Source organism: Sitodiplosis mosellana, unplaced genomic scaffold (genome assembly GCF_009176505.1).
Source record: "Sitodiplosis mosellana isolate CC-2019 unplaced genomic scaffold, AAFC_SMos_1.0 Smas_scaffold_1, whole genome shotgun sequence".
Classification (NCBI taxonomy): domain Eukaryota; kingdom Metazoa; phylum Arthropoda; class Insecta; order Diptera; family Cecidomyiidae; genus Sitodiplosis; species Sitodiplosis mosellana.
Window position 1 is genome coordinate 23,593,710 of NW_022595244.1, and position 26,109 is coordinate 23,619,818.

Below are 26,109 nucleotides of genomic sequence, written 5' to 3' on the forward strand. Positions count from 1 at the left end.
AGAGAGAGAGAGAGAGAGAGAGAGAGAGAGAGAGAGAGAGAGAGAGAAACGAAATAGTCCGAAACACTTTGACATGATGTAATCGAAATTAGAACGTACAGCAACGTTGCTGTATAAGCAGAAACTTCCGAGAGAAAAAAGCCATTGTTACACTATTTCATTCGGCAAAAGCGGATATTTATTTTTCGTAAGTGATGCGAATTAACGCCAAATGGTCGCTTTCCAAAACTTTTCCGAAATGCACCAAAGTTGAATTGCACAAAACTGATAGCATTTCACTTGAAGAGCAAGCCTCAATTTCATGTATTACTTTACATTAAAGCCGTCAAATGACTGCTGCTAGCAACGTCTCACTGCGACAACGTTAACTACAGTATAAACCGTGCACTTCTTCTTCTTCTTCTTAACTTATGCTACTTTTTTCTGTTGTGAGTATGAAGCTTACGTTGTCGCAGTGAGATGTCGCTTCAGCACCATATGGAAAAAGAAATCAAGACTCGTTGAAGAGTTTCTGCATTTTGATCATTCATATATGAGGCTGTGAGAATGAAAATGGCAATACAGGAATAAACATTCTGAAACGCATCAAGAAAAAAAATTCGCAAAAATGAATCATGAGCTCTGAATATGCAAAAGTGAAACATAAAGTTACATGGGCAGCATAGGAGGTTCATGGTTCACTTTTGCGTATTCAGAACTCATGATTCACTTTTCCGAATTTTTTTTCTTGGTGCGCTTCAGAATGTTCATTCCTGTATTGCCATTTTCATTCTCACAGCCTCATATGCATTACAAAAGCGTATCGCGCACTTGCGAAACCCTCCAAACATACTCAACTTGTTCACTCTGGCAAACGTTTGCGATGACAGCTCTAGCCCAAGATTTGCCATACCATACATGAGCTCTCCGTTCACTATTTCTATAATACCAACAAGAACAAAAATAAATAAATAACTAAATAAATAAAGGGGCGAAAATTCAATGCAGACAGCAAAACCACTAACTAAAATGATGGAGAATTCTCTTTGTTTGCAGAAAACTTATAGCTAGTTTCAGTTTGAAGCAACAGCGAACAAAAAAAATGAAGAACGAAACAAAACTAAAAACACACTAGCAATCTACGACGGATGAGCGAGTCAGAGAAGAAATGTATTGAAAACAAAGCAACTGAAAAATCCAACTGAAGTTGAAATACAATAACGTGGCGCTTGAATGGATTCGCCAAGAGGGAGCACACACACACACACACACACAGCATATTGCACATGTTATAGTTACTCATTTTTGTGGTGCTTCTCCGTTTGGTTCGCTTATATTTTTTTCATTTCATCTTCACCATTCTTGTTTGTTTCTGCGTTGTTCAAGTGGATTTTATGAGATACAACACGTCACCTCTATTCACGTCAACAACTGGCAAGCTAGTATTGGCGAAAACACATAAAACATGAAAGTCGCAAGCACTTTCGACATGAGTGCGCTTTCTTTCTGCTGTTCTGTTCATTGCCTGCACTTGATTCACTAGACGTAAATTCCATAGAATCCATAATTTTCTTTCAATTTTAAACCATTCTTGCAGCCGGTCCTGCAATTCTCATCTGTTCTGCTTGATGTTTTTTTCTCTTATTGCCATCAACGAAATAAATAATCGGGTGCCCTTCTGCATTTTATTTGGCGTTCAACGCTGTGAATTGTTGCCGTAATGGCACGAATGCTGAATATGTGATGTAATCGCATAAAATTGACTTCAGGATAGCAACACAGCAACTGTTCACACGCGGTTTCATGAATATATGTGTGTGTGCGAAAAAAAATGATTGGTGAAGATAATCTAGTGTACGTCGAATGGAAAAAAAATCAGAGAACGGTGCATGAAACTCAACAGCTAAACACATTTATTCATGAATTTGGATTAAGTGCTTGCAAAGCATATAGTACACACAAAACATGCAACAGACGGCACTCCATTTGACTGATGATCGTAGTTTTTCGAATATGCTTGACGTACTCTATCTCCTACTCTTTTCTCAACTTTGTGTTGTCACATGGAGCGCTGCTGTAACAGGGCAAACACCCATTCAATTCATATTACTCAAATGTGTCATGTTTTTTCAACGTCACCGAAAGAGATACGAAAGAGATAACCGAACAAAAAAATAACCAGTGATCTGATTCTTGGGGACGTGTGAAAATGATGTAGGAAAAAACTGTAGGTGAATATGAGCAGTCATATGTCATGACTTGTATTTAAAGTTCTGTCACCAGCCAAATGTATCGCCCGTATAAATTTCACAGGGAATAATGATGACTACGAATGAGGAAATCAGCTATCCGCTTACGGCGGAAATATCAGCTGTTTTTCATTGACTAAGGAGCAAATGATCGGAATGTCAGTGCGCTTTTAGATGCTCAACAGTTGTTGTCCGTCGGAAGCTGCACGAAATGACTTTTTGCTGGTTTTAAAATGAAAAATCAACATAAATTTTCAATTCACACACAGTGGCCAAGTGACTTTTCAGTGCATGTGTCCGGCATTTATCAGCTTTATCTCACTTGCTATCACAATCTATGCAGTGGATGAACAAGGCGAACCCGTCGCCATTAGTTCTTCGTTCTTTTTTCTCGGTTGTCATTGCTGGTGTTGTTTTTGTTGTCAGTGTTTTTCGACGACGGAATTCGGACAAGCAGAAGCAGCCCCAACAGCAGCAGCAACCCGTATGCCCGATAAGAACAATTTTATCAACAAGGACGTCATCGTTCCAATTTTAGTTGGATCGTAAATTCACATCTTCTCTATTTACCGTACATTTCTTTGCGTTTGCTTTCCATCCGTTCATTTTCTTTTAAGCACTACATGGAACGTAGGCTACTGTAGTTGTTTTTGTCCCAAGAAAATTTTAAGAGTCTTTGGGCCATTTTTTTGGACCGAAATTGATTCATTTTAATATCCATATTTTTTATTTGAAATGAAACAATTACGCCTAATTGCAAAAATGAAATAAAATCATGTTCTTGTAATTCACTTTTGGAATAACTCAAAAAAAAATTTACACTTTTTTCGTTACCAATGTGAAATAATGTACGATGATCATTCACATTGAATGTACATAAAACACATAAGTGAAGAATACAATATCATCATATAAATTTATTTAATTATACTTGACAATATTAAAATGATTTGCATACAAAAAGTATACTACGATTAAAACTACATTCCATGTAGTGCTTACGATAATAATTTGATGAAAAACATCAAATTAATTAAACCCCTTAAATTTACAAGCTTCAAGAGCGCAGAGCGGAGCGAAGCGACGACCTGCGGTCTTGTTTTTAGTGTGTGTTTGTGTGTTAGCATATTCAGGACATATTTCGCAATCAAACATTTCGACAGAAGAAAAAAAGAAAAATATAGTTTGCCATTCCATTTTTCTGTGCTTTTTCCCATCCCAAGTGCGAACGTTACGTCTTTTAAAAGACGTGGTTCACGTATTCACGCCTTCCTCACGTCTTTTATATAATTTCCTGTCTGAAAGACGTGCATCTTCTGTGCAATGGTATACAGAATACGCGAGAATGGCGTGAGGGAAATTTCAGCTATACCATTTATCACTGCACAGAAGACGTACGTCTTTCGTGTGGTAATTATATAGAAGACGTGAGAAAGGCGTGAATACGTGAATCACGTCTTTTAAAAGACGTAACGTTCGCACTTGGGATCGAATTTGATATTTGCGTTTTCTTCGTCTCCACTGTTTTGAATCGATTATTATATTGTAAGCTGATTCTCGCCCGATTCGTTTTTTCGTTCTTTCTTGCTTGCTTGCGTGTGTATGTGTTCGTTCGCATTCAGCTCATCGGTTGCTCGTAGTCATGTCCTTCTAAGCTCATTGGACCGTTTGGTTTGTTGCTTTCGTCGTTATTCGCATTTCGCTTTTACTCTTCTTCGGTCTCATATTCTCGCTCTGCAATCTCTGTTTCTCACGGTCGATATGTGTTGACTCGGTTAGTATCCGCTGTTGCCGATGTTTACTTGGAAACGAATCAGAAAAATATGTGATAGAAAATTTATATGACTTCGATCTGGGCATTATTACGATCACAATAGATGAAAGAGCGAACGAAGAGAGTGGATGCCACCGATGAGCAAGCGAAAGCATGGAAGCAAGAGAGACAGAGATAACTGAGCCAGCAATTTTCGATATTTTTGTGAAAAATATCGTTCATTTTTGTCGATGTGTCTGTTTTGTCATTTTTCTCTAGAGTGTGTTCTCGTTTTTTTCTTTCGTAGTAACGCTTATTTTACTCCCTTTGTCCGCCCTTTCACCATTTTCCGTTCGATCCAATTTCGAGCTAGCGGTTTGTTTTCATTTGGCATCCGCTCTTTCAGTGTTCGAAATTTATTTTAATCGAAATTGAAATATATTTTTTATTGTATTTGTGTTCCGTTTGATAAATGGCGCACATGCACAAACACAAAAATATATATATAAAATACAAAATACCAAATGGTTTTAGTTGATTATTGTTCTTTTCCTTTAGATTTTTATTATTTGAGGCTGAAACGAAACCAGGTTCCCTTCAAATGCCCGGTTACGGGGTGGAACAAAAAAGGGCAACAAGTATTCAACCCAATTTTTACGCTATTTTTCATTTCGAATAAATTTGAATTGCCAAACAGAGCGTTCAAAATACAACTCTGAACGGAATTTATGGCATAGCATCAAACATCGTCTTTGCAAAAATAATTTTGGATGTGTATGAAAATTCAAAGTGGTCTCGATCCACTGGCCAATATTTTGCAATTTCGATTTGTTTTCCATGTGAGGTAGACCAAAGTTTCGGGCGAGATGAATTAATTTAAATTGCGAATTGAATGCGTGGAAAGGAATTCGACGCACTTGTGGCGAAGCGGACCGAAGTTTGCAGACAAAATACTCGGCTAATGAACACGTTGAAAATTTATTAAATTTTAAAACGTGATATTTTTCCCGAATGACTTTGTTATGTCGGACTGCCGACGATTGAGATCCACACGCGTGCTAAATGGAAGTTTATTGAGTATGTTTTGTTGGTGTGGCTCTGTCTGTTCAAATGTCTGTTTTTATCTAATGCATTTTTTCCCTTCAGTTCGCAATACAAGTATTTTATGGGTGAAATTGCCTTGATATGGCAATTTCATTCGCATTTATGCGGTCATAAGCGCCGTTTTGCATCGTAGCACATGTTCCGTTTAGAGGCTTGTCTTTAAGCACTCAAACCGTAGATCTTCATAAAATCCAATTGCGCTCACATTTAACTCTTCACAACCATAGATAATCGTACATAAGAGCAGTAGCATCAGCCGTATACAAAAGAAAAAAGATCTAACCGTGCCCGAAACAACCAGACGAAAGCCGCATAGAAATAGACGCAAAGCAAAAAGAGAGAGGGTAAGAGAGACAGATAGAGAAAGGAAAAAACAGCATTTTGAAAGCCATAAAAAGACACCCGATGATAGATAAAATAAAACATATACAACACAAATATTGCTGCTGGTCGTTGGACGAATGAAAAGCATGAGACAGCACCGATGAAAAAAAAATCAACGGGAATATCTAAGATGTAGATGCTTTTAAGCAGAACGACGCTGCCAATGACAGTTATTGTTCACGGTAATGTGAATCATTCGAATGTGGATTTTGCGTGTGCATTTTTCTCACTTTGTCATAATAACTGTCTTCGGGTGTCTTTTTGTCTGTGGCAATGGTTTGGCGTTGCCATGGCCGGAGCATGAATGCAATCGTCATGCAGTCCATTTCAAAGCGTAGTTAAAATCCAATAGAGAAATCTTCAGTTTTTTGTGAGTGTGTGCGTTACCATGCAGTCGAGTAACAACTTCACATTTCATTCCTTTTCGTACGGCATGTGTTTCGTTTGCGGCACATATTTTTTCATTTCGCTCAAGTCAGATGGTCACTGAAAGTCGGTGATATATTATTTTTTGTATCTTCTGTGAATTCAAAGTGATGGAGATAAAAAAAAGTCTGTGCACGAGGTAAGTTCGCCTAGCAACGTGTAACAATGGCTTAGAAAAGCTGACATCATCGACCAATACGAAAAAAATGCGCTTCAGATAAAGTAAAAAAAAAATCAGCATTGTAATACTAATTCAAAATGATGGCTTGGCCAAAGCGAAACAATGGGTTCAAATGAGATCAGAACAGAGAGATATACAAAAGCGGTACGACTTTTCCATTTCGTTTTTTCTCTCTCTGTATATTTAGTTTTCTTTTGCATTGTAGAGCGCCCTTTTTCGTGGACATTGTTTCAGATCTTGCAGTCAGTGCTTCTCTCCTTTTCAGTTTGTTCGTTCGTTCCCGCTTTCGGGGGCAATCTGAATGTATGTGTCCGATATATATATACCGAATTCCAATGCTCGGTTGCCATTGTTAGCGGAATATTTTAAGCAAGTTTTATCAATTTTTTCCCTTCTTCCCAGATCTAATTCCATGCTGGTATTGGTGTGTTAGTGTGTGCATGTGGGCGTGCAGGAGATAGATATTTCCAACATGGAAGCGTTATATAAACAATGACACAAATACATTCGGATTGAGCATCCCGTGGATCGTTAGTTGTGCTCCGAGTCTCTTACTCTCGCACACTCTTCACTCTCCCTCCTCTTCTGTTTGTGTTCGCCCGATATTCTTTTTTCGGCGATAGATGATTTTCTCGACGTTAGGATGGTGTTTGCGTTTGCTTCACAGCGTCAACTCTGTCGCAAAAAAGCTTATCTCTTGAATAAACACACTCGAACGACAATGCGATACTACTAAATTCACTACGATTTCATGGTTATTTTTATTCCTTTTTACCGTTCTCTTTTTTTGCCTCTTCGCTTCGTGCGATTTTTTTTTCTGGTATGTTCCGCAGTTCGAGCAGCTCGCATTGTTTGAAATTCAGCAGAAACGAGATACGAATCGAAATCCCAATGCGATGTTTGTGTGCTTTTATGACATCGAGTGTCCAATGGATGGAATAGAGAATGAGCATGTCAACCAACCCAAATAATAAAATTGAATGATTTGCCTCAACACTGATGCATTGAGGAAGCACCAGCAACAGCAGCAGAAAAATCAACACATGCACGCACACACAAACATTCATTGTGTGAAAAAAAAAATCGAATATGAACTGCTCTGTGCTTTGGTGGCAACGTTAAGCATCTTTGGTGTCGTAATTGCTGTGACGATGAGATTTTCAAGCTGAACGAAAATAAAATGAGAGAACCTTATGAAATGCAGATGCTTAAAAAAAACCAAATCGCAGCCGATAAGAAAAATGGCACAAGGCAAAAAAAATAATAAAAGCGAAAATGACACAAAACATTGCCACCCTGGACAATATCTCTCGCTTTATTTTCCGCATTTAGTTGTGTAGTTGTGTATTATCCTTTTTCTTGCAGCGTTGACAAAGACCAGAAAATTTTCCAACCGAAAAAGAAGTTCAATGAGATAGAAGGAGAAAAATGTTTTGCGCTTTTTGTCTAGGCGATTTTCGCTGTTTTACTCTTGCCATTAGAGTAAATCGAGGTAAAGCGTCGCAATGTATTCGAAAAGAGGGAAGGGAAGCAAAGAGAATGGAAGAGAAAGAGACAAAAGCCTCAATTCGAAATGCCGGATTAAAATGCACGAACATATTGTAGCCCGCGCGCACATCGTCAACGGAACAGCCAGCGAAACGAAGAAAAAGCAGATTTTTTTTAGCAAAATGAAGAAGATGACGCAGAAAAGACAGTGAACACGTGTACATTTGAGCAACTGCAAATATGCGATGGAGAATTCGAAGAATGAGAAATGCTTTTTATCTGTCAATAGCACTTATTTAATCTCGCATTTGCAGTTTTATTTCACTGTCTATCTTTTTTCTCTATTTTTCTCTCTTCTCTTTGCCGTTTTTGATTTTCGTTGTCTTTTCTTTCGCTTTTTTTTTTTTCATTTGAACAATATTCTATTTAATGGCTGCTGCGTGAACGAAACGATTGAAATGGCGATGAAGGCATATGAAATAGAGAATGAGAAAGAATAACATCAAAACGGCAGTACGATGTGTTGAGTGGATTGAAATGACAAGGCAGAAAAAAAGGGATGCGACAAAGGAAATCATACCTAAAAGCGTTACAATAAAATGGGAAAAAGCAAACGACAGGAAGCGTCATGACGATGTAATGAAATCTTTCAAGTTTGTTTGTTTCTTCTGTGTGTACATACATTTGGTTAATGTCTCTCAATAGTACAATGCTAGAATGTCATTATTCAATGGCTGATTTTGACGGCACTTCAAAGTACATACGCACCGGAATAGGTTTCAATTGAAATGCGATTCACTTGAATTAGTTTTTTTTTCTTTTCGCCATTGGAACAACAACTACAAAAAAAACGGAATTCGAAAAGATGGCTTTTGCACTTGACACTTGGTTCCGTATCAATTTCGAAGTCCCAGGACACATGAACAAAAAGTAAAGCCAACACGGTTCGTTTTTTTTCCTGCGCGAAACTTGATGGAATGCAATATTCACGTCATTTTCTTCGCAGTTGCTGCTGCTCTCGTCAGCGTGTCATTATGACTGTTATTGCATGGAGCAATATAAATATTTTTATTATTTTCTTTTTTATCACTCGTCTGTAGCAAGACGAACTACCATAAAAAAAATTCCTCAAGAGCACAAGATTGAACGAGGAAAAAAATGTGGTCATACAAAATGAATGATTCGTTCTCGATTCGAGGCAACGACGACAGCGGCGGCGGAGGCCACTCAACTGGTTTTTCTTCTTCTGCTGATGAATTTGCAGGAAATTTGAAAATTTATGCTCGCCATAAAATGCTTCCATTGCTGTTGGCATACTAAGTAAGTCAGGCTAAGTAGTTTTGATTTGAATGGAAATCAACCGGGCTCTCACATAAGTTTATTACTTACTGTCCACATCTAGTTGAGAAAAAATTGCAACGCAAGAACATCACGGACACTCGTTCCACCACACAAATTATCATCAAACCGTTGAAACTGGTGCTGCTGCTATAGATTTACAGGCATTAACATACTAATGTTATTAATTATTAACATATTAATAACTCAAACATAACATATTATTAGATTAATAAGATTCTACGATATTATTAACATATTATCTTATCATTAATAAGATCTCCATTTTATTAAAAAGTTAATAAGATCCATCTTATTATTAATAAGAAAATCTTATTAAAATATCATTAAGAAAATCGGATTTTATTAACCAATTTTTTTCGGTTCAAATGTTGAATTTTTCTTCAAAATTTTTTTCAAAGTTTCATACTAAAAACATTTCAAATATTGTCAGATGTATTTTTCTTCGAAATTTCGTCGTCTGACGATATTTGACATGTTTTTAGTATGAAACTTTGAAAAAAATTCTGAAGAAAAATTCAACATTTGGACTGAAAAAAATTGGTTAGTATAATCCGATTTTCTTATTAATATTTTAATAAGATTATCTTATTAATAATAAGATGGATCTTATTAACTTTTTAATAAAATGGCGATCTTATTAATAATAAGATAATACGTTGATAATATCGTAGAATCTTATTAATCTAATAATATGTTATGTTTGAGTTATTAGAAACATATCGAAAATGTAAAACTATAGCTGCTGCTGCTCATGTTCACTTTCGTCGCAGCTTTGGCCTTTTGATGATTTCAGTTTTTTCTCGCTCTTTTTTTTTACTTGGAACGAATATAAAATTCATGAATTTCATTTTATCGTCGCTTGTTAATGTAACTTCTTACAAATGACTTGCTATTTTTTTACTAACGTCATTTACAAATACATAAAAATGAATGTTGGCGATGGGAAAATAGGAACATGGAAAATGCATCAACGTTCGACTGAATATATAAAACTGTAAAAAGAGCAAGCAAACGAACTTAAACTAAATTATCACCATATTCCGTATAATGCTGTTAATTTTTGCCAACTTTCTATCCATTTGAAAATTAATTCGTGGTATGGCAAAAAAAGAAGATCCGTAAAACACAGACTCCGTGGGGCGAGCGGCTTTGATGTTGGTTTTTCATTTATATTATTTGCAATGGAGTTTTTTTTTCATCCCACACATTGAATTCTCGTACAGTCTGCGTTCTTCTGAGGATACAGCTCATACAAATTCATTTATTGCACATCACTTCAAATAAACTTCAATGTTTCAAAAGTTTACGGAATGAAGACCGCTTGTTGAAGGGAGAAAAAGTGAGAGAGGGATTTTTGTGTGCATTTTTCTCTGCGCATTGCTTCATTCATTGAAAAATAAATATTATTTTTCGAATTCATTCATTCGCTGTATTGTTGGGCGTTGTGTGCTTGCTGAATATTTGTGCGGTCAACATGTCTATACGCTTGTTGGTGGCGTACATTTGTGTGGGAGGTTTTGGAAATTTATGTGAATTCCGAGCTGTTTATTCTACTTCTAATTGAATCTATTTTCAGTTCATTGCGTTGGCCATTCGTGGTCTATGCGTATACGTAAAGTAGCCACACACAAATCCGGTTAGGAGCAGTAAGTTGCCGTTAGCCTTGGAAGATTTTTTTCTACATTTACATCCCTTGTTTGCACTTTCCATACACTTTTTTCTGATTAGTTCTTCTCGCTGCCACGTATTTACCTACAGTAATTTTTTATTCGCTTGTTTTTCCTCATTTGAATTGATCTGAATGCGTTTGCATTGCAAATGCTCTTAGCTATGCAAGAGTTTTCCCTCCTGCGTTGTCCATATTTGATGCTTGGCATGTATATTTTGTTCTCGGGACCTTCTTACATTTTACGTTACAACCCCGGCTATAAAATTTTGCCGCTGCTTTTTCTTTTAAAATCTGGGATTTTTTCAATTTTTGTCACAACATTGAAATTTTGTGTCGATTTCTTCCTTAGCTGACACCAACAACATCTTTGCGCTGCTTTGTTGATATTTACGTTAGCTTTTTTTAGGTTTTGTTTTTTATTGTCTCATTGCGTTGCCGACGTTAGGGTTCTTGCTGGTGGCCTGGCTTGGGAACGCTCAGCTCACTATGAAAACAAACATTTGACGACTTTAATACTGTTTACGAGAGTTGACGGCGGAGAGACGACTCATCCATTGGCTCCTTTTTATGTGTCCTATCGCTCAGCATCCAACAGCAACAATCTTCTTCAACAACAATGGCAATTACAATAACAACAAAACAACGCAAAAAATCGTTTGATATGTGTCAATGTTCACGGAATAACGTTTTTTTCCATTTCACCACTTTCTTTCCCTCTGTCGCCTCGCTCTTAAAACTTACTTTCTCTATTTAAAAAAAAATGTTGTGTTCCTTTGCGTCATTTTCTCTCTCTCTCTCTCTCTCTCTCTCTCTCTCTCTCTCTCTCTCTCTTTTGCTTCATCCACTCACGCATTTTATTTTATTTCTTTATTTATATGCGACGAAATGTGTCATGTATTATCAGCACTTGACGGTACGCTAATTTCAATGAGACGAGAATGAGCACATAAGAAAAAAAAGATTCCATATAGACAGAGAGTGAAAAAAAACAACAGCAATGCTGTTGAGCACAAAAAGATAGGGAGACATGAATGCGTGCCCATTTGTTTCAATGGTCTTTGCTGCTGTTTGGCTGTCAAATATCAACAGACTTTATGTGTGTTTGGTTGCAGCTGTATCTGTTGACACTATGATTGTTTACAAAAACTTTTTCTCTCTTTGCAAAGCAATAATTATTTATTTGGCACGAAGAATGCACGAGCACCACCACCCCCACAGATGGCTACCGTCATCATCGTCGTATTGTATTGTTCGCTGTAGCTCTCTTCATTAAAACCCTTTGTTTTATTTTCTATTTTTCCATCGAATAAATCGAGGTCGCTTGTGCATGACAAGCAGGTAAGCAGCGTGTTTGTTTTCACGGCGCGAACGGTTAGGTTCTTATGAAAATCACTTTGTAATTGGCTGATGTTTAATGAGTTTTCAAATCGAATAGTCGTTTGCAATCCCATTAAAAGTGAAATCCACTTTGAAAAAAGAAGAAAAAAAAACACATTCAATTATTCAGCATTGAATTAGTAATGACATTGCGATTGCATTAGTTATGGGTATCATCATGAGCTTTACTGTCACTAGTTCATAAAACTCATTGACGCGATTCGACGTCGTTATTGCTTCCAAAGCAAATGGAGACTGAAACGCGCATTGACATACCATGCGGCTTTGTGTCTACATCAAACAATTGTATACACACAATTTATTCGAATATTTATTGGCATCCCCCTAAATATTCATTATTTTGACTTTTGTTTTGTTGCTGTGCACACGGAACACGAGCGCACACTTTGTTCGATGTCACGAAGAGCGCAGTCGCACGCGCGCGTTTATCGTTTCTGTTGTTTTTCCATTATAATTTACTTGCAAATCTTGTGTGTATGTTCGCGTAATTTATTGCTATCTCGCATAAATGACGAACACTTTTTGTTTATTGTTTGTGTCGTACGCTTATTCTCGTCTGATTTAGCGACGTTTTGCGAGGCAAGCGTATGTAGTCCTGACGATATGGACGCGGTGCTGTTTGTTTTTGAGCAACTAAATGCAAAAAAGCCCCGACACAAAACTCGTATAAAATATCTTCTCGTCTTCGCTTTTCTTTTTCTCCGTATATTTTTTTCCTCGTTTTGTGACATCGTTTCATTCTAATTTATATTTTCATTCCATTGACAATATGGATTCGCATTTCAGCACATCTTTACATTGCATGGTTTTATTGAAACGCAGTCATATCTGCTTCATACTCGTATGTTTCTTGTTTCGTTGTGTTCGAAGCCAAAGCCAAAGCCAAAGCCTATATATGTATGTATATACGGAGCGGACACAACCCGATTGGATGTCATGAGTTAGCAGTTCAAGCGTTCCCTCTTTCAATCGAAGCAAAGCAACGATTTTTTTTTCTCATTGACGTCGAAGTCGTCGTCATTGTTTCTTTTGTGTGCAAAAAGTAAGTAAGTGGGGAGAGAGAGAGAGAGAGAGAGAGAGAGAGGGGAGAGAAAGAGTGGTTGGAAAAGTGGTTTCGTTAGTGAATACATGTGAGTTGTTGTTATACCTAAACTTATTGCAAACGCAGCAGTGGATTGTGAATCTTTTGATACGAATCACGTTGAATGCCATTTTCGATTTATTGTCGCGATGAGTTCGAATTGGAATGTTCGACTTCCCGTCGATCGCATCGCATTGCTTTATTCTGAATCGACTCCACCTTTGCGATTCCATGTTTTCACTCGCGCAAGATTAAGGAATTGTAAACAAAAATAATAGTTTCCAATTCATATACAAATGATGGGAACAACAACGAAAGACAGAAAAAAAGCGCACATTTCAATAAATACTCCCCAATGGCTCTGCGTCATATGAAAATAAAATGCGATCGTAGGAAATTTCCAAATAAATGAATTCAAAAAGAATTCGATTGTTAGCGAACGTACAATGGGTATTTGTAGGTTGGCAAGCCAAAAAAACCAGAGCATTGAAGTTGCTGGCTATGTAGCGCTGCTGGTGAACAGATCTGTTCAACAGCAGCTGTTGGTTGCGTGCATATTCGCTGTGACGGGCGCTTGTTCATCTAACGATTCTCACACATAGTGTTTGTCCCTTGCATTCACAAGGAAACACACAGAGAAGCGTATACAACAGAGTCCGAGAGAGATTTTTATTTTGTTCATTTACCGTTATTTGCCAACATGTCTGCCTATATCCACGCATTGCCACTTTACATAGTATACAGTCCAAAAGAAATGTAAAATATACGCCATTTAGTTTTATATTGCCAATGCATTAGTTATGGGGATTTTTGTTTTGTTTATTTTTTGTTGTTCGTAAACAAATCTGTCTATCTCTTTGCATTGTTTCTGTGTATTTCCAATGGACATATACTATTTACAGTGCAACAAAACAAAAATCCCCATAACTAATGCATTGGCAATATAAAACTAAATGGCGAACATGTTACATTTCTTATGGACTGTATACTATGCGTGGATATAGGCAGACTTGTTGACAAATAACGGTAAATGAACAAAATAAAAATCTCTCTCGGACTCTGTTGTATACGCTTCTCTGTCTGTTTCCTTGTGAATGCAAGGGACAAACACTATGTGTGAGAATCGTTAGATGAACAAGCGCCCGTCACAGCGAATATGCACGCAACCAACAGCTGCTGTTGAACAGATCTGTTCACCAGCAGCGCTACATAGCCAGCAACTCCAATGCTCTGAAAAAAAGAATAAGAAGAAAAAATACTGAGCGATGGAATTTTTTGCGCGACGAACAGACGAAATGGTAGCGACATGTTAAGAATTCCTATACCCAAAAACGCATTTTTTCGCTTCTTCTTTTACGATGAACCATTTCAGCGATAGAAAATAATGGTGAATTTATGGGATTCTTTTTTCTACTTGGTACGAGCGCGCGAGCATTGTGGCTTCACTCTTTGGCACGTTTCATAAACCGCGAACGGTTTACCAGCGTACGGACACATCTTTGGGCATCTCCAAGCAAAACAGAGAGCGAGCGAGAGAGAGAGAAATGCTGCCATCCGAGTAGAATTTATGGATTTCAATGAAAGTTAAAGATGTGTAATTACAATCGATATAACAATAGGTTTCGACAATTTATTTTCTTGTTCGATTCAATTCAATCGCATTCGACGGCAATGTTGCCATTGTAAGTTACAATTGTAACATCGCTTTCGTTACACAGTAATCAGAATAAGCAACGGCAACAATTCGCCAAGGCTTGTGTCACCGCGATAAATGGGCGCAAGCGAGTGAGTGAGTGAGTGAGCGAGCGAAGGGAATATAATGTATCATAACTGGTTTCACTTTATATCCACAACGAAACGTGCCAATAAAAGACGAATAAACGCTGAACGCAATTTCTTGGCTTAAGTGGATTGTGCGGATAAGGATGTGCGGTACTTAAAGCAATCGTAATACGGCCTGATGATACATTTCTCATCATAAATTTACTTTATTGTTGATTTGGAGAATCAATAAACTTTTATTTCTCCGTGCGTATTCGGTTGGGGCTGTCATCGTTGTACCACCGCCCGCTATTCAATCTAAAACAATTGGCATTTATCCTGTCATCGATACGAGGCACAAAACCTGTGACAATTCTGCTGAGCCGCACATTTATTTTAATTTCATCAATAATGACACTCGCCACCGTCAGCACTTGTCACATTAAGCAAAATGGTGCTAAAAACCAAATCGAAATCAAATCTTATGAAATGCTTGTGTTCTACCGGTTGGGGTTTCCTTAAATAGCAAATATTTTGTTAGCCTTGAAGAAAATGCATCGAAAAACAGTTCAAACAATTCAAACTCAAAGCAATGTGGAGTAAAATAATGAGAAAAACGCTTCTGCTGCTTTGCCTACAAAACACACAATAAAACTAACCAACTTACGAACGCGTTCGCTTCGTTTCATCAACCAGTTGTTGTGCTGTTGCTCTCTCTCTCTCTCTCTCTCATTCGCAACGGGTTGTCTTTATTCTTCATCTTTGGTATGTTTGCAAAGCAGTTTGCTTACTTTGTCAATTTGAAAGAACGTAAACAAAATGCGTAAGTTTGCTGTTACATTTCATGGAATAAATGCAATTTCTCGGCGGTGGCACAAAATTCCATCCGTAAAAAGCATTTCAAGAATCGTAAAAATTGCAAGCAATTTTTTTATGTTTCGGTGTTTTCAAACGAGTTTTTCATTTAAATTCAATGGAATGTTATTTGATTTACATTTGGATACTTGTCCGTCCGTTCGTTCTGTGTCTTGCTTTTTATTGACTCTTCACCCGTAAATAATACATAGAGCGAGAGAGAGAGAGAGAGAGAGAGAGAGAAAGAGAAAAAGAGTTGCACCATTGTCAGTAGTGTGTTGTAAAAGCAATGGACGATGGATTGAAAGAACCGTAAATTCAAAGTAAAACTTGCAATGAAAAGCCTTTCCATCTCAATAAACGTTTCTGCGTGTTTCTTTGCAAAGAAGCCACCGAAGCAAACGAAAGCGCAGGCTGTTTGTTTCAACCTTCAGCAGATGTTGAACCACTAATGAATGCTGTGCTCTCGTGCTTATTTGGCCATAATTGCAACAATTCACCTGAGCGTAAATAATTTTCAAGAAACAAACTCTTGCATAATGTCTGAATTTGAAATTGCATAATGACTGAAAAATGTAAACTTTATTTAGTTGCCCTGTCTGTGTAACCGGGTCAAGAAACTTTCCTCAGTCAAAGTGGAAGAAATAAATCGTCTCTTTAATTATGAATAAAAATAAACTTCTTTTTAGCGAGAAAAACTCAAATCGAGGACTATTTTTAGTTTTTTTTTCTTGCTGAACGACCGCTAAGCAAATCCTCTCGAAATTTTCATCGGATGCACGCGCAGTCCCATTTCGTAAATCGGCTTTTTTGCCTGGATTAATCCAGTTGTAGAAAAAATATGAATGCATTTGGTTTATTTTTGCAACCGAATGCATTTTTTTTATGTCTCGGTCGTCTGTTTGTTTCTGAAAACATGTTCGATCAAACCATCATCCATCTGCGCATACTGTGTGATCGGTATATGCAAAATTCTTCAGTTTGTTGTTTACGACCCACACGCCGCACCTTTTATTCTTGTTGTCTGCCAATATTTATTCGTTTCAATTTTTTTCCGTTACCATCGTTCTGATTCGTTCGAAATATTTGCTGAGCATGTCATTTGTGGTTGTTGCAAGCGTCTTCTATGGAATGAAAATGGTAAATATGAATAATCACATGATTATTTTTTCCAGTCTCTCTGTCTTTCGCTTGCATTCGGTTCGCTTTTTTTGCTTAGCAAATAAGTTCTCGTACATTTCATTGCAGAATCAGCTTTAGTGAGATGGTTACAGTGTGGCATTTTGTGTTGTTGAATTTGAATCAGGGTTTTAGGGGTTTTCTGGTTTTCTGTGAGGATTCTCACGGAGAAATCACATAAAATCGCAGCGATGAATGAACGTGCATTGTGAGTGCATCACTAAATGGGGAGAGCATACACGCACACGGTGCGCGGGCGACAAAATATGTAATAAATGCAATCGATTTATGCATGACATTTATTAGAGAGGGCTTAAGAGTTAGTGAGCTAGTGAAAGCAGCTTTAGACTGCGGTTATTCGGTTTTGCACGGGCTTTATAGAGGTTATTTTAAGGTGAACTTTTTGAAATAGATGAATTGCCTTCATTAAGTATGCTCTGACATCGATGTCGAGTTTCGCCTTTGGAACGTCATTTGGCACTGTGAGTGCGCGCTATGTGCTCTGCGCACGTACGCTCTCAAGCCGAAGAATGGTGTGCGGTTTTTGCGCTGACATTTTCGATTTGTGAAATTTAAATTGTTAATTTCTTTTGATAATAAATCAAGAGTTTGCAAGCGTTCCATTTCATGCAGAGAAACGGCAATTCTGACGACGACAGCAGCGGTGGTGGTAGTGGTTCAATACCACACGAAATGCAATTCGGCAGCTCATTTTGTGTCGAATGCAACTGCCATTTAAATTTTGCAACCAAATAAATGAGCTGAACAACTTGAGGCATTCACTTGATAGACTTCGGTTCGACGTCTATCACTCATTCGGTTGCTATCGGAACCCTCGATCTTTCAGTCGCTCTTTTTCGGCTCGCACAATATTGTGCGAAATATTTTTTAAAAAATATTACTCAAGCAAATGGAATGATGTGGCGTATAAAATGAAATCGCTTTTGATTTGCACAACAGTTTTTGGATATCCAGTCAGTTATCAAAGGAAGTGAGTGAAGAGACGCATCGCCATCAAAGTGTTTTTCAAAATTCAAATTCTTTTCGATTTTTTTTATCCGCAGAAATAGCTCGCATTTTCTTCTCGCAAGCGAATTTTTTTCGACAAGCAATTTATAAAAGCATTCGAATATGAATGGCCATCGATCTACAAGTCTACTTGTTATCTTTGAGCTAGCGGCAAAAATTCTGTTTGTCTTGCTGCTGATTATTCCAATATCAAGCGAAGGAAGAAGAAGAAGAAAAAATGCCAAAGAAAATATTTCCATTTCTTTCATCCATTATGAGTTGATGTCGTTTTTTTCTGTTTTTCTACGGTGTTTTTACGGTGAAATAAAGTAATTTTAATTCCAATGCAAATTGCAATCGACATCGTAGAGCGCTTTGACGAAAAATAATCAGAATCAGCATCATCATCATCAACGCCAACTGTTCAAAGCGGTTGTTCAGTTAAAAAAAAATTTCTCATTTACTCGCCAAATTGTTCATTCCTCTGAAGACCCAGTAGCTCAAGACAATTTAGCGAATATATTCGAAAGTGACAAAGCCTTCAAGAGGAGAGCCTCATATTAAGTTGGCAAGTGTTTTATCGTGAGTGGCATTCCTTGAAATTTGAGCATTTATCGGTGCTATTCTTTCAACTGATGCCTCCGAAATAATCTTCTTGTCATCAACGGCAAGAAATATTTTAATATATATATTTCAACGCAGAGCGTGAGTGTGAAGCAAGAGAAAAAAAAGTTTGACACGCTTGTTAATCGAGGGCATACTCCAAGTTCCGAATTCCATATTGAATATGTAACAGGAGAACAACAGTACAAGAATATTTAATACATTTTGTGTTTCTCTCTCTCTCTCTCACACACACACACACACACACACAGTTCATGTCTTGGCATGTTTCGCGTCTCATCCCATGCTGTTTCGAATTTCGAGTGTTATAATAAGGGCTTAATACACAAAATGCAGAGTAAATGGCACACAATTTTCTGTTTTCCAGAGTTGATTTCGTTCGTCGTTCTTCCTCGCGCACTTGTCGCTAATGATTTGTACAGAAAACCAATTTGAATAATGCTCGCCTCCCCCATGGTCTCGTTCACAATTCCTCTTTTTCGTTTTTTTTTTTTCTTGAGACGCCGACACTTCTTCATCGAAATGTTAGACACTGACAAAAGGAAAAAAAGCGGTGTAGTCGTCAGACGCAAAAGTCTGCTGCTTCTTTTTCTAGCTTGATTGTTGTTCTTTGCAATGGCATACAACTTCATGATGAACAAAATGTTTGGCGTGATAATTTGAGAGGTTTCGAAAGCGCAGGTGAATTACCGTGGCAAAAACGTCCAAAAGGTCGTTGAAAGCAACGGAATTTACTTTTCGTTTCAATTTCCACCAGGAGTCAGAACAGAAAATGCTCTGAAAATACTTAACGACAAAAACTGGTGTAACAGAATACAGAGATAAAAAGCCAGACAACACAACGATACTTCTCATCGCCTGCATAGCTCTACTACTTAACTCTTTGACGACCTTTGGGACACATATGTCCCATTTGGTTTTTCGTCTATAATTTCCACATTTTTAAATCAATTTCGAAAAAATTAGTTTCTCTTGAAAGAGAATGAATGTAGCTACCAGAAAGTACCATGATATTGGATATGTATTATCGCTGTGTTCGAATACGACACTTCAAAGTCGAAAAATCTTAACTTTTTTTTCCAAGTTGCGCCAAACCCTATATAATTTGAACGGTGCAACTTTTAAAGCTGAAAATTTGAAATGATGTGCGGAATGTTCGTTACTTTCTGAAAATAATCGACTTCATTTAGAAAAAACATTTCTTCCACTTTTTATTGCGTTTGACGCGATGGGACATATGTGTCCCTTTGGTCGGTAAAGGTAAATGGCACAACAAAGCATAATACAAACCATTTTTGGTTCCAAACAAATCTAAAAACTTTAAAAACGAAAAAGATTTTACACGTAGTTCTCATAAGAGACATGTTTTTTTTCCATAGAAAGATAGTTACCGTTACCGACCAATGGGAGACATATGGCCCATGTTTTTTTCATATTTCCAGTTGAAAAAATTAATTTTTGATAACATTTTTATTATGATTTTTGGGGTCGCTGAGCACGAATCTTTTGCAGAATTGCAAAATTCCCATATGTTCAATTTTGGTCGTCAAAGGGTTAACAAATCTTCATGCTACAAGACAATTGCGCAAAAGGGAGAAACACTCTCACTATGTGAGTGTGTATCAAAGTTGCTTACACAGGCAGAATCCATGATTGAGTTAGTACACCGTTTGGACTGGCTGCACCGATGTTTCATGAAATTATTATTTCGATTAAGTGGAATTAAGATTAAAAGATTCCTCATCTGTATCATCAATTGGCATTCATTTCGAGTGCCATTACTTCTATCGTTACCATTGCCTATTAATATGAGCATTGCGCGTATAATATATATGCATATTCATGATGTTTCGAGGGGGTTGAATTTGTTTATTCATCGACTTTTGTCGATGTTGTGCCACTCTGCCGGTTGCGTTTTTTTTCTCTCTATAGTGGTGCCTTGACTGCGATTCGTTTTTCCAATTTTACGTACATGAATAATTGCCTTGCGACGGCTCAAATGTGCTCATTCTGAATACTGCTTCTGTTCTTTTTTTCTCCCTTCATTCTCTTCATGCCTCGAATTTCAATGGAAATTAATTATCGTATATAATTTTGAGCGGCGAATGCTATTTGCTTTCACGTCGATTGAACGAGAAAAATCGCTCATTAAATACTTTAGACATCTCGTTCCGTGGACCACGGAAAAATATCCAAACGAAGCAAAACAAAAAAAAACACTTCCACAAATTAATTCGAAGCCGCAATGAAAAATGGCCTCGAATCAAGTGGATGTATTTTTACGGAATCTTATGCCAGAAAAAAGCATCGTTCCATTTGCAGACTACCATTTTTGGAACAATGTCTCGTGACATCAATGAATCAGACTCATTGTTTCGCGTGAAATGAAATCGCTTTTGATTGTTAGTCACATGACTGATGCATTCCAAGACATCAGAAAAATGTGGCTATTTCGCATTCTTTGCTTTGAAGTGTGTGTGTTCAATCTAAATCAAAATTCAATTATTTTTATGTGAATATCGCACCCATACAAACGATAATAAATGATGATGATGACTGTGAATGGATGAATGTGTGCGCGCGCGTGCGAGCGCGAGATTCTGCTGTAAAAATCGCCTGGGCAACGTGCACAACGGCAAATGAATATTTATTATGTTTGAAACGGCAGCTCCTTGTGTTGTTTATTCATTTTTCTCTTTTTCTCCTCGTCGCTTCCAATCTCGACACGGTGCTGGAGCATTGGCATTCTAAAGAGCGTTAATTTGTTTTTCCTGCCATCGTGAGCACGCCTTAGAACGTGCTCCGGAATGGTCGTCCAAAAAAAACACACAATCCGGAAAACACACTTAATTGTTTTGAGCGTGAAAAGCATAATTACTCCACTCACACTGTAAGACACTGATGAGTGAAGCGCCATAAATTATTTATCCTGTTTTGATGGGCCGGCCATTTTCTTTTCGTTTGAAAGATTTCATTAAATTTGCAAACATTGAGCAATGACGAAAGACAACAACAGCTAAAATTGCCCCATCTCTTCTTTGTATACATTGCATCTCGGTGTTTTTTTTCATCTTCACTTTCTCTCCCCTTAGGGACCAGACACAAATTCTAGTAGAGTCTAGTTACATTCAATTTTATATATTTTTGCTTTATGTCCTCTAATTTTTCTAGTTTTGGTGCAAAAGTGCTAATATTGTGCTATTATTTCTATTAAAATCGGTTGCAGAGCGTATTACACTGACAATACAACGCTTATGGAAGACCTAACGGGATTATTCTGTAAACAATGAACAATACGTCCATAAGCGTTAACATTGGCAAACCAAACTCACTAATTTCTTCTATTTTTCCTATTATCATTGAATAATGTTCTAATTTTACTCATTTAAGTTTCGTGTCTCCCCTAGCTCTCCCCGCATTATCTTCATCGGTTCAATTTCCTATTAGTGTGACGCGCGCTCCATGTGAAATATTAAAGAACCAAATTGCATGCAATTTGCTCTCATTTGACAATGGACACAAAAGTGAAACGCCTTCCAGATGCTTTTAATGTGTTCAACACACAGAGAGAAAAGAATTTTAATTCCGAAAAACTTCTTCGAATGACTTTTGTTGGTTTTTTTTCTCGTCAACTTTGTGAAATATGGCTGTCGCTGAAAAATGAATAGCTCCAGCGATCCAAAGTGATTGGATGCACTTAAACTTCAATCGGATTAATAGTGCACTTGAATAGTATTTAATTTATTGCTGCTATTCGTTCACTTGAATCCTTTCAATAACGCGATGAAGCGAAAACGTTGCGCGCTAATCGTGCTTTCGAATTCCAAAGCATATATTGCGTTCGTCAAGCACTATTGAAAATTGTTCAAAGCCGCTATTTTTCTTCTTCTCGCTATTGAAATGTTAAAACCTGAAAAAGGATTTATTTACAACTGCACTTACCGATGACCATCAAACGGAATGCTTGGCTGATTTTCGGTTCCATTGATACCTGACATTCATATGTGCCCGAATCGCGCGGTTGCGGCGATGTTATTTTAAGTGTCCACTCATCGGAACCCTCCTGATGCATGGCCTAATTCAAGCCGAAATTCCGATTATTACTCGTTCTCATTACGATTATCATTTGGCGTTATCACTATGACCAGTTTTGATATCATTGCTTAACTTACTTGGAATCGTTGATCCGATGAATAGGTCAGAATGCCCACGGTGAGTATGTGCAAATCACGCTTTCGAATCCAGCTCACCTGCAATGACACAAGACAATCGAATCAAAATATCAAACCAGTTATGAAAAATTATGTCAATTCATTGAAGCCCCCTACTGCATAGCACTGAAATTCTGTATGAAAAGTAGACGGAAAAAACATCGGACAAAAAATCACGGCAATAATTCGTTTGGCTGTAACAAAAAAACGACAAAAGAGAATGTCATTTCATATGAGTGTGAGTGGCATGTGGGAACGAAAGAGAATCAGAGAGAGAAAAAAGTGTCGCTAACACGAGCACCAAAGCGTAGGTGAGGATGTAACATATTTCAAGTGTAAAACATTTGGTGCGCGCCTGAACGATTTATAAGCCAAAATAAATGGTAAAATAGCACATTCTTTGCTCACTGTTTCGATTAAGCTGCCGCTCTGCACGTTCGCGACGTTCCAGCTGACGTTGAATCGAGGGAGAGGGAGAAAGAGAGGGAGGGGAAAAAGTGTTCACTTGTGAAAATCTAATTTAAGTTCGAAATGCGAACGTGTATGGAGCAAAATCAAGGCCGTAGTCAGCTTCCAAAGTCTGAAGGCGCTCAATGAAAAATTATGGGTGCTTGCAAAAAATAGTTTAGAAGAATGAAAGAAGCAAATGGATAGTGTTTTTTTCTACCTTGAAGCTGTTTTTACTGAAATATTTCTGAAAACAATTGGAGGAAAATGAATAGTACAATTCAGGATAATTTGAGAATATCGGTTATTTATTTAAAACAGACTAATCGTTTGAACGTTGAGAAAACAAATGTTTAAAATAGCGTAATTTTGCGGTTTTTTTCTTCAGAAAACTAAGTTTTCAAATTGCTGTTTCTGCATTTTCTGGTTTTTCTTTTTCTTTTATCAAAAATTTCGAGACCACATCCAATTCTGCGTCACATGGTAATATCAAACCAATCTTTTCCAACGGTTCCAGGGCTTTTCTATCGATATTTGAATTCACTTCACTTACTGTTCGCTTGAAATATAGATCGAAACTCCGCCACTGATTTCAAATCAACATTTCATGTAAACATGAACCGAATCTGACCGAAGAGTCTATACAATTATCGATTCATTTATCAATGCCACAGTTTTTCGATTGATTTTTTTCGTTTTTTTTTTATTTTCAAAGTTTGGCTTTTTGCGCCACCGTGACTACGGCCCTGAGAAAAATGATCCATATTTCATATGCTTGGTGTGCGGATTTTTTTTTTGTTTGTGTGCATAGTCGCAAATATGACACAGAAATTTAGTGAGAAGAGAACGAGAGGGAAAAAAGAACGAACGACGAAATAATTTTTTCAAACGAATGTTTCATACGTGTTGAATTTGGTTGCCGAAAAGGGGATAAATAAATTATTTTTTTGTAACTCTGTAACAGCCATTGGACATTTTCATTTCGCAATGGGAATTAAAGCTCTCTCTCTCTCTCATTTTCGTTTGCTTGGACGGCAGCAATTTTTTTCTCCTTATCTTGTACCTATGTGGCTCAAATTAATTCTTTTTTCATATATTTTTTTCTTCTTTGTTTTTAAGCAGGTCTTGCATTCGTAAGCATTTTGCGATAACACATTCATTTTCATCCATTGTGGATTAAAAACAAATTTCGAGACTGTCTTCGGTACCCATTTTTTCCATCACTGCCGACGACACAATAAGCACATTAAAAAATTTCATTTTTAAATCAAATTTTATGCTTGCTTCGTAAAAATGCATAATGATCCAGTCTAACGACTTAGGCCGCAAAAACGATTGGATTTCATTTTTATGCGCAAAGTGCTGCAGAGCGAGAAAAACGGAGAGCAGCGAGAGAGAGAGAGAGAGAGAGAGAGAGAGAGAGAGAGAGAGAGAGAGCACAAAAGAGAAGTAGAAACAACAACGACAACAACAGAAAAAAAGCACATCGCCAAACATTATCCTTTAATGCACGGGCTTTTTGAATCAAACCGAACATATGTTCGTTTTTGCGTTATAATGGAAGCAGCCAGCCGTTAACCGACCAACGAATGAGCAATTTTCAATTCCCTGCACAAAGCTCACCTCACTCGTTTTGTGCTCACACACATAAAAATATTCCGTTTTTCTTTGTCTTTTCATCATATTCAGAGTCTTTCCGTTTGCTTTCCAGGGATATCAGTGGAAATGATGAAACCACAAATAATTTTTTTCCGTTCGGATATTGCGAGTAGAATTTTGCTTGCTTTACTAAAAAAAAATCATTTTAATTAAAAGCAATGTTCTTTGTTTCAGGTCCAATGTGATTCTTGACATTCACTTTTTTCGACGAGCAGATCAATTTTCAACAGTGTCATGAATTCACAATTGTTGATGTCGTATAAGTTTTTCGCTTCAATGAGTCGAAAATGGAATTGTGAAACGTGTTAAATAATGTGCGAAACCTAATTAAAAATTGTATCCAACTTACCGCTCGATCGCCCAGATTGCGTACTTTGCAATGGAGCAGTGCCGGTTGTCCAACGGTCGCGGTAACGTCTCGTTTGGTTGTGTTATCAAAAAATGGCTGTGCATACGGCGTCTCCCAATAATGTACGCTGTTCTCACCACACATCGTCCTTGACACTGTGAAAATAGAGAGGGAAAAAGAGAAAACCACACAACAAAATGCAAATTAATGACTTTCCATTTATTTCATACCAGTTGGACAGAAAAAAAGTTCAAAGTAGTTTTACGGAAACTTCTTTTCCCCTTTTAAATATCTGTTAAATTCACATCAGTTTCAATTTAACGGGGTGATTTCTCAGAAACACGCTACAACTCCCAGTATCAATGTCAATGAAGAAACAAGTTAAAACAGCAATGATTTTCAATTTGCTAGAGATTATTTGTTCAGAATCCCCGAGAATACAGCAGCATCGTTATTGCTATTGATACTCGACGTGATTAATAGAGATGTATCTGGATTTCACGGTAAACGAACACACACAAATAAACACATACATACACAGAACTGTGATGCTGCAGTTCACGTCAAAACTTTTCTTTTGAAAATGTGTTGATGTGGGTTCAACCGTTTCTACTTTGGATATCAACTGTAATCACTGTATCCCGTTAAAGGGATACACTAATTATGTGATTTGATGTTATTGCGGTGGTACACACAGTATGAACACGTTGATGGCATATTCTATGGAATGGATTTGTTCGTACTGTTTTTCTTTTTCTAAACTTTTGACCTTTTTCAAGAAACAACTATTTGATACTTCACACATTTCACCGTGTTCATCGCGCTCATACTTCATCATGACGAAGATGTTGTACATTGAAAGCTGCATGAATTTAGCTGCATGAAGCAAGTTTTTGGACACTTGGGAGAACTCCATAAATATTCCATTATCTTGCCGAATGT

At 37.3% G+C, this 26,109-nt stretch overlaps 1 protein-coding gene across 2 annotated transcripts in view; it reads right to left on the bottom strand.

Annotated features, from left to right (window-relative positions):
* The window catches only part of LOC129564701 (hemicentin-1-like), a 137,777-nt gene that overhangs the window by 73,618 nt on the left and 38,050 nt on the right, over window positions 1-26,109 (bottom strand). For both annotated transcript variants that reach the window (XM_055438960.1, XM_055438895.1), the window contains exons 2-4: window positions 25,168-25,322; window positions 22,674-22,751; window positions 22,444-22,576 (exon numbers count right to left, since the gene is read on the bottom strand). In XM_055438960.1, coding sequence (XP_055294935.1) covers window positions 22,444-22,576; window positions 22,674-22,751; window positions 25,168-25,322 — 366 coding nt within the window. The remainder of the gene's footprint in view (window positions 1-22,443; window positions 22,577-22,673; window positions 22,752-25,167; window positions 25,323-26,109) is intronic.